Genomic DNA, 9,423 nt, shown 5'->3' with positions numbered 1-9,423 from the left:
TTTTTTTTTTTTTGATTATGCAAAAAACACCATTTCTGTGCTGTTAAGTGGAAAATAATGAGTCAAAGCTGCCCTGGAGCTGCCTGTGCCCTCAGCTTACTGCAGTAGTGTTAAATACACACACACCTCTCACAGGAGAGAAGTGAAGGGGGCAGTTTTCGCTGTATAATTAACTGTAATCTTCAGAGAACTGCCTCTCACTCCTTCTCTGTCACACACTCACACTTCTCAGGTACATTAACTGCAAGCCTTGCCTGTGTGTTTCCGCTCAGGGGAGTTGGTGAGTTTTTTTGTTTTTTTGGGGGGGGTGCTCTTTTTCTTTTTGGGTGGCAGGAGGGGAGTTGTATAGCAGGGTGGAGCGTCACAGTCTATGTCCTGTGTTCACTTCATTAGAGTTTAAATGGTCTACAGGGAGATTGCGACTGCCTTTGACATTACACCACCTGCATTTCCCATTACACACATCCCTCCACTCCACACTAACTCACACATACAGTACAAACATCTTTTCACATGCTTTTTTTCCTCACAAACAAACATACTGTACTGTATAAACCACTCACAAGCATTCACAAGTGCACATGGCATAAACCTTTTTGCTTGAATATTCACTTTTTATACAGTTCACTGCTATAAATCATCCAGTCATCACTCATTCCAGCACATATAGGCCAACAAATCTTTTTCTCATTCTCAAATTCACATACATGCATACACAAACACATACACAGTTTTATTTGAGCTGCAGGCTGCAGCGGGCTGTGCACAATCAACCATCTGGGCTGTATAGCCTTCCTATATGCAGTTTTGTCTTTACATCAAGACAGAAAATTGTTTATGCATCCATCATAGGCTGAGCTTAGCTCATTCCAACTTGCCAAGAGATCATATGACATGCTAAACAGACACACACCACACACAATAGCAAGGCAGGCCCTGAGCCAGCAACGGCTTTGTGAGTCTGACTCCCTGCCTTTCTATTTTTCCACTCTGGCAGCTTCCCCTAAAGGTGTCTGACACAGCCCTCACAGGTTAAACTTCACAACAAAGTGGCAGAGTGGTCTGCAAGTTGGCTCCTTATCATACAGTCACTGCAGGGTATTTCTGGTCACTGGTGACACTGGAGCCACCAATTGGAGGAGGGCAGGGGGACTGGAGGGGTCTGTATCCTCCCTGAGTAGGGTCCAGGAAGGTTGTGGCAGGGTGGGCGTAGCCGATGTACTGCGGGTGAAGAAACTGTCCCTGGTGAGGCATGATTTGCGTGGCCTGCTGGCAATTGAGTACGGAGAAGTTAGTGGGCATGTTGACGAAGACGCTGGCATCAGGGGGCAGGCAGCAGGAGGCCTGAGCACGCATGAGCGGAGGGGGAGCAGGGCGGGGTGCAGCAGGCGGGGCAGAGGAGCTGGATGAGGTGGCTGTGCTGGACTGCCGGGACGATGAACCCCTGGAGGTCCCCATGCTGGCCATCATAGGGATGGTTTCCAAGAGGCGACCAGCACCGGCCCCTCCTCCTGTCCCACCTCCTGATGACAGTTCCTGTTTTGGCCGGAGGCAGCGGCAGCAGCACACAGCAACCACAGAGCCCACCAGGATGAAAGCTACAAACACCGAGCCCACAATCAGGAACGGCACATAGATAGGCACTACAGAGAGAGAAGAAAATGACACATTCTCATCAAAAAAACAACTAACAGTTCCCCTGACATCTTAAACATTAACGTTAACATTAACATTATCAGTTAAACATTAACGTTCAAAGCAGTAGCGCCTCTCACACACACACACACACACACACACACACACACACACACACACACACACACACACACACACACACACACACCACACAAACAACACACACACACACACACACACACACACACACACACACACACACACACACACACACGTGTCTTGCTTCCCTGCACAGCAAAGCTCCTACATGTGAGTGTAGATGGGTAAGACAGTGAAACAAAGAGAGCAGAGAGGAGTGTGTGGACTTGGGTAGGAGAATGAGAGGTACACTGGGACTGAGTCCCCAGGGAGTCCCAGGCTCTCATTAGCAGTTATTAACTTTGTTTTGATCTGCTTTAATCCTCAGCACCCTGCTGTTTCCCGAGCCTCCTCGACCCTGCAGACCTCTGTGTGTGTGTGTGTGTGTGTGTGTGTGTGTGTGTGTGTGTGTGTGAGAGAGAGAGAGACATTCTTAGGCCCGGCTGCCAGCATATATGTGACCCTTCTTTTTCTTCAGCTATTTATGACCAAACCTTTGAAAATGAGTTACTCAAGTTGAACTACAGTACTTGGCTTCTGCTTAAAGAAGGGTATTAAAGTTGACTGATTTAATGTAGCTGAATGGGAGCTTATTCAGCCCTTAAATCCAAGGAATAGCAATTTCTTCTCGCTGACCTTTTCTTCCTTTTTGTTTAATACAGCAAATCAGACTGGTAAGAAAGTACTTGTGTAACAGTTCCACCAATCACACTGTGCTCTTTGCTGGGTCAAATAGCAGAGGCATTATTAAACTTGTACAAATCTTGACATTTTTATATGTTAGGATCTCAGTTCCAGTTAGATATCTGTAAATTTGCTAAGTGAAAAGCAAGAGAAGCTCCAATAACAACTTTGAAACATGATCAACAATAACTTTCCTCAAGAAGAAATAACAGTTTTTGTTCAAATTTCACCTTTTGGCCGAACAGCAAGGGCACAGAGTGGATGTTTTTGGCAGAAACGGGGACCGGGACTGGTTCATTCCCATGCTCACTCACACAAACACCTTACAGACACAATAATGACCATGTTACATTATAAGTGATTAGTTGTGTTTTATTGTTCCCACTGGGTGTAGTTATTTTCCGCTCTGAATGTGCCCATGTGTTATGAGGTGTAACTGTATGCCAAGGAGAGAGAGGTGGCAACTAGCTCCAGTTTCCTTTTGTCTCTTTGAAATACATCCATACCGCCTTGAGAAACTTTTCAAAATGCTCATCAAAAGTAGCAAGGTATTATAAGGATTACTGCATGGAACCTGTTAAGAGCTAGGGGACATTCATTGGCTGAGGCGGTAAGTCCAGGTGACAAAAGACATAGGCCAGCAGCAGAAGAGGCCGAGACATAGTGACATGAAACAGACTAGGACCTTGACCCATATCCCTTTGACAAGAATCGGTGTCAACTTCAGAGGCTGATGTAGTCTACCTCACAGCTAAACACCTTCCAGTAAACAGGTTTTAACAGGAACTCTGTTATGGCAACATAAATAAGGGACACTTTGACTGCCCTCTTTTCCTGCACTTATATGGCCTCCACCTCAACCTCTCTGCTTCCACTCCCTTTTTCTGCACGACAGATGAGGATTAGTAATTGCAGAAACTTTTCTCTTGTTTTACTTCATCTTCAACAACTCATTTTTTGCGTAGCTCCTTTCCAAAACACTGTACAGTGAAACAGTAATGGAGGGGGGAGCACCAATTAAAGTTCAGCAAATACAGTGGTGGAAGAAGTACTCAGATCTTTGTGCAGGTAAAAAATACTTAATTACAAGTAAAGGTGAAATGTATTGAGTATCAAAATAAAAGAACTCAATATGCAGAAAAGGGTGCTAAGGGTCACAAGATAATTCTGGGTAGGAACGAAGAAAAAAGGCTGAAGGTCAACAGCCATGCTAGCAGCTATCTGATGCTTTAGCTCACAGTTGTTGCTTTGAGTTAAATGCTAATATCAACATGCTAACATGCTCACAATGGCAATGCTAAGATGCTGATGTTTAGCAGGTGCAATGTTTACCATGTTCACCATTTTACTTTTGTGTGTTAGCATGCTAAAATTGGCTACTTACTCAGTACTAAACACAAATTACCGCTGAGGCTGATGGGAATGTCATTACTATTGGCCATGAACCAAAGCACTATTGGACAAATTTAAACTTTAAGTTTATGATGACATTAAATAAAAAGTTATGGTTTTGCAATTTATCCCGAAGGGGACATGAATGTCTGTTCAAAATGTCATTGAAATCCATATAATAATTGTTGAGACTTCAATATGGACCAAAGAGGTAGACCAACTTACAACATTGCCATCCATAGATTCTCGTCGCTAGTTGTAAAAACTATACATTGCTAGACTAATTTGTAAAAAAAATAATAATAAAAAAAATAAAAAGTTTGGACTTTCAATCTTTGTTTTTTATGAAATGTTCGAAACTTGTACCTCTTTGGGCTTTAAACAGTTATTTTTTTAAACTTTTGCTAAGGTGTTATTGTCTCATCTTGTGCACATGGTGGTTGAAACCCTCCTATTGTTCCCTGTCACTCCTCCACACCTGTTGCTGCAGTTGAGCTGTGCAGCCTTGCCGCAGTAACAGCAGCCCCCTCTCTTAAGCTCTTGTTTTGGGCACAGTCTTTGTGACTGTGCTGGCTGGACTCTGCCTCATCTATCCCACGGGTATTCTCCTGTTCCTAAATACCATATGTTCCTTCATGTTAAGTACATTAATAATTTCCTGCCTGTTATCCATTGACATTAAAGTGTTTATCTTTCCTGGATGATTAATAGACTGCAAGCATAGGAAAAATATGAAATGCACAAACTAAACTAGGCTATCCAATTTTCTTAGTGAGAAAAAAAGCTGCTTTTCTTTATATTATTTTGGCTTGAGGCCACTGAATGAAATGTATATACTTCTTCCTCTAGTGATAAGGCATGATTGTCTTAGTAAATGACAGATTATAGCTAGAGGGCCAAAAGAGGGCATACTATTCTCCAAGGAAACATGAACTAAGTCTGTGTTGCCTTTATCACTGATGTGACTACGCTGATCTTTTATTCAAGATATGATGCAGTATGGTAGATTCATTTATGGGCATGTTAACCATGATGAATGGGGAGCCAAGGTGGAGACAAAAGTTTGTATTGTTACCTAATCAACTATACAAATTGGAAACCATGGGTTATATTTTCCCTTAAGTTTTCGTAATTGTCCCTCTCTTAAATGCAGTGTCTATGTATGTATGTATGTTTGTATGTATATGAGTGTCTAGTTTGAAGCTTGTCTGAGTCTGAATCCCTTGAAAGCCCACAGACACCAGAGTGACTGCAATGGGGGATTCCAGAAGGACAGGGACTCCACCGGCCTGGTAGGAAATGATACATGATGAACGTGATTTGTGTTTTTTTTTTTTAATAAGCAGAGCTGTCAGCGCCTTTGGTGAGCCACTGTCCAAGATCCGGTCAAGTCCAAACTTGATCACCGTGGGGACAGCGTGAGCTGAGCCAGGCCCCTCTTGCACTGTTACAGGCCAGAACAAACACAGCTATTTATAAGTGCAGTATAGGCACAGTTTGCCATTTGTGAGTGCAGTTAACGGCTTTTTTGAAGGAGTCTGCTGCTGTCTCCTGTGCAGCTGTCGTTGCCAACCAGGGCAGTCAGCAGATGAGCCTTAACAGGGAGATGCTGTCAAACCGTTTATGAGGGGAAACCAAACCTTGTAATAGGTCCTGCAATTTACAATATCAAATTTAAGATATCCTGCATCCAAGGCACATGAGCATGGCTTCAACACGTTATATTAATTTGAGTCATTTTCAATTAGTCGTTTGGAATAAAACTTAAAAACAAAGATTTAGCTAAGATTAACACTGAACCCTGCGCTGAAGCAACAGGTCAATTACCAGTTTTCCTCTGATATAAATTCCAGTGAAGACTACAGGATTGTTGGGCTTTTACTGTGACAATCTCCATACTCCAAAACGACCCCCAAACATACAACAACATCTATTTATGCATCATGCGTGTATGTTAATCAATTTTTTAATTGCCTTTGCCCTATTTTGCAATGTCTTTTGTTGTTTTAACTGGTATGCACATGCTTTCTTTTTTTAGTAGGCTGACTGATTATGAACATACATCATATTTGTGATAGAAGTTGCTGAAACAGTAGAAATTATGGCTTAATACCTGCACCGGAATCCTTGTTCTCCTTGCTCTCTGTCCCGGGCTCCTGAGCCTGCCGGTCGTTATCGCAGCTCCCCTGGTCGAGCCTTGCCTCCGTGCTGGAGCAGCAGTAGCGCAGCTCGCATTTCCCGCAGCAGATGATCGAGTCCTCTCCATCGATCTTCTCCGGGCACTGGAACCCTTCTTTCCACGCGCCCTGGGAGTCGCGCCAGCCGTGGCAGTACTCCCCACTGGCTTTCACGTCAATAATAACCAGGAGCAGAGTCACAATCGCGGTGACAGACATCGGGAAACCTCCTCCCCACATCGTCGGCCAGGTGGCCCTCGGCCGCACGCTGGCGCACTAAATGAGATAGAGAGGCTTTCACTCTCGGCGTCACACCTGGTGCAGGGACTGATACGGTGGATCGGTGTGATACAGAGAGCTGAAGGGATGAAGTGAGGGAGCAATAAACCACTCAGAAGCTGTCATTTGTTAGAGGAATATCCGTGCGCAATTCAGATCCAACGTCTCCAAAAGTAACTAAGTGTGACTTTGCAGTACGGGTGGTTATCCAATAGTTGTAGGAAAACAAAACACAGAGTATATGCTATTGAAAGAAAAGCTGTAACAGAAATGATATCAGATAAGCTTAACTAATACTCCAGTTGTAAACCATGAGCTCTTACTAAAATCCAGAATGGGAGGACTAAATGATCTCCTCTGGCACTGCAGCAAGGCTGTTCATGTCTCCTCACTCTTCAAATGCCTTTCCACAGGGATGCAGAGAAACCAACACATGTAGCCTGATCCATGAGGCTGTCACTCCTGAGACCCCTCACCCTCAGCCCCGTGCGCAAAAATAAGATTTCAAACTTCTGGGGCTTGGTCTGCATTGTTGGGCGTCAGTAGTAAGTCAACCAAGCCTGGACAGTGTAGCCCGATTGAACTGAAGCGCGCAGAGTGTATCCTACTTTGCGTCAGAGTGAGAGGGGCGTGTAAAAAGTCATATGCAAATACACATCCCTCTTAAATAAGTAATTAACCGTCGGAACTAGCAGTGGCAAGATGCAAACAGTAAAATACAACTTCCGGTTGAAACCTTTAAAATAAAAGCCTATCGCAGAATGCAATGTGTGAATTTTGAAATGCATGGAGTAGGCTAGGCTACTTTTTTCAATTAAAAAAATTTGAAGATAATCCAAGATAGACCATTATATTATTTATTATACAGAAACTGCTATGCTTTTAACTACCGGACCAGACCTCAGCCAACACAGCTTTGAGATTTTTCAGCTCTATCGTTTTTGATTGGCTACACCAGCTATCAATTATGAATGTATGTGCTGCCAATCACTTTCATGTGATACTGTTTAATGCATGCCGTCGTACTAAACGTTGAAATCAACCACTAGTACAATGTTTACTAAATTGTGCATTTATTTTGAAAGGAAGCTACGCAGTTTTCCGGTTGCATATTGTTGCTGACTTGACGCCGCTTCTCTTATTCTACGTTAGACATTTGATTGAAACAATTGCCCCAAAGTTCAGTTAAACTTCTCCAGGCAGATTTTGTTCTAGTTGTCTCCTGGTGAAAAGCAACTGGGAGTTAGTTTGGCGCGTGCAGGCCTCTCTCCTCTGACCACCAACTGGGATTTAAATGGTGACAGTGCCATCTAGTGGAGTTACCGTATGCTTGCTGCTTTGCATAAATCTGGTATTATCACTAAATAAACTCAATAAGTAGCCTACACATTTTTTTTACAAAGACTTGGTGGGTGTGCCAATATAATATCAAATGTTTGTGTATTTTACACAATATCTAGTGGTTTAAAGTAGGCCTATTAACACAAGTGATGCATTTTAGTTCAAATCTAAGATAGGCTACTTTTACTTGACTTGAGCATTTCCATCAATTCTAATAACTCTGCTGCACCAGTTTTGGAGGAAAATGTAGCCTACTTTTTACTCCACTACATAGCCTAACTTCTAAACGTTAACATCAGCTAAGCTACTTTACAGATACAGATTTTACAAAACCTACCATTTTAAAATGATAGGCCCCTAATTGCCTATATGTGCACAAGTAGTTAACATACTCTTAACCCCAGAAAGCTAAAACTAAAAAGCTGCAGCAATGCATGTAATAATAGGCAATACACAAGCCTAATATTTATTATCATTCTGCTCCATGGTTTTTAGTTGTGACACCTTAAGTATATTTTGCTAATAATACGTCTAAATACAGGGCTTTTACTTTTAACGGGCTATTTCGCTTAGTAGGCTATGGGTAGGCCTATTAAATTACGTAAAATATCATAGGCTACTTCTTCCACCACTGGTTATGAACACATTACCCAGCAGCACTTGACCAGGTAGCTAGTACAATAGTGCTGCTTAAAACTCTGTGCAGCAGTATTAATGATTAAATTAATCGCAGGTCGAGGGTAGGCTACTGGCAGATTCCAATCTTTGTGGCAGTGCATTTGCGCGACAGTCACTGCAAAGCCCAAAATTGATTTTGCTGCAGCTATATGTGTGTGTGCTTCTTCTGTGTGTGACCCAACCTGCTCTTTCCTTAAAAAGCTTCCATATAGATGTATTTGAAAATTCTGCGTTTTTGTCATATAAAAGGGAGAGAGCATGATGCCTTCTATTCATAGATAGATTAGTTTACCAGTACTAATCTGAACTAACAACATGATCATTGTCCCTAGATAGAAAGAAAACGCTGACTTTCACTAGGTGCTATTCAGTAAAAAAAGTCATTATTGTATGCATTGCTGCGCTGGCACTGCTGTGTTGTTAAATGATAGCAACTCACCACGAGACTTCCCCAACTCTCTGCAATTCCTCATTTGTCTTCTCACGGCTGGCAGGTTTGAAATTACACGGCTGCTGGCCTTTCCACCTCTTCCACATCCCAGTCAGTTGCCATATTTCTAGTAGCCTACTAGGCTGAGGCTACTTTCCCCAATGTGACGTCATCACTGAATTGAGTTAAAAACCCGCTAATACCAAAAATGACCCCCAAAAAACTGGCGACATTTTTTAAAATGATGTACATATCTTGAGTGATTTTTTTACCCAGTGATGGTTAACCTGCAAGTTATGAAAGGGCGTGGCCTGTGTAAATGGGTGTATCAAATGTAGACCACACATTCTAAGTTTCATGTCTATCTGAATGACTTTTGCCAAGATACAACCGTTCCTGTTTCAACAGCCACCTACAGGAAGTTGGTCCTCTATAACTTGCATATTGTGTTAGCTATCAAAATTCTTTGGATAACGTTTTGTCATGAGTGTCAGTAGATACTACCTGCAAAGATTCAAGAAGATTGCAATCACAGCCTAGGGAGAGTTTGAAAGAATGTAAAACACATGAAAATTCATAAAGTCAAAATGGCCGTCTTCCGGTTGGGCGGGGCTAATGAAGGTCAATGGGAAATATGTCTGCAATGATTAGAACAATATGCGTATCAAA

General features: G+C 42.5%; 2 protein-coding genes across 3 annotated transcripts in view; one reads left to right on the top strand and one right to left on the bottom strand.

Moving 5' to 3' along the window:
- Positions 1-16: 16 nt before the first annotated feature.
- shisa2b (shisa family member 2b) lies at positions 17-6,970 on the bottom strand. The gene is made up of 2 exons (XM_032504496.1): positions 5,963-6,970; positions 17-1,643 (listed from the first exon to the last, which is right to left on the bottom strand). Exons 1-2 carry the CDS (start codon positions 6,264-6,266, stop codon positions 1,081-1,083), a joined length of 867 nt encoding a protein of 288 aa, XP_032360387.1. The 5' UTR covers positions 6,267-6,970; the 3' UTR covers positions 17-1,080.
- The window catches only part of spice1 (spindle and centriole associated protein 1), an 11,785-nt gene continuing 7,487 nt past the window's right edge, over positions 5,126-9,423 (top strand). The window contains exon 1 of one of the 2 annotated variants that reach the window (XM_032504451.1): positions 5,126-5,141. The gene's annotated coding sequence lies outside the window, so the exon portion shown is untranslated. The remainder of the gene's footprint in view (positions 5,142-9,423) is intronic. The other variant, XM_032504452.1, reaches the window with a different exon arrangement.

This window comes from Etheostoma spectabile, chromosome 22, assembly GCF_008692095.1.
Source record: "Etheostoma spectabile isolate EspeVRDwgs_2016 chromosome 22, UIUC_Espe_1.0, whole genome shotgun sequence".
NCBI lineage: Eukaryota > Metazoa > Chordata > Actinopteri > Perciformes > Percidae > Etheostoma > Etheostoma spectabile.
Note: the sequence above shows the minus strand (reverse complement) of the source record. Positions and strands in the feature narration are given on the sequence as shown.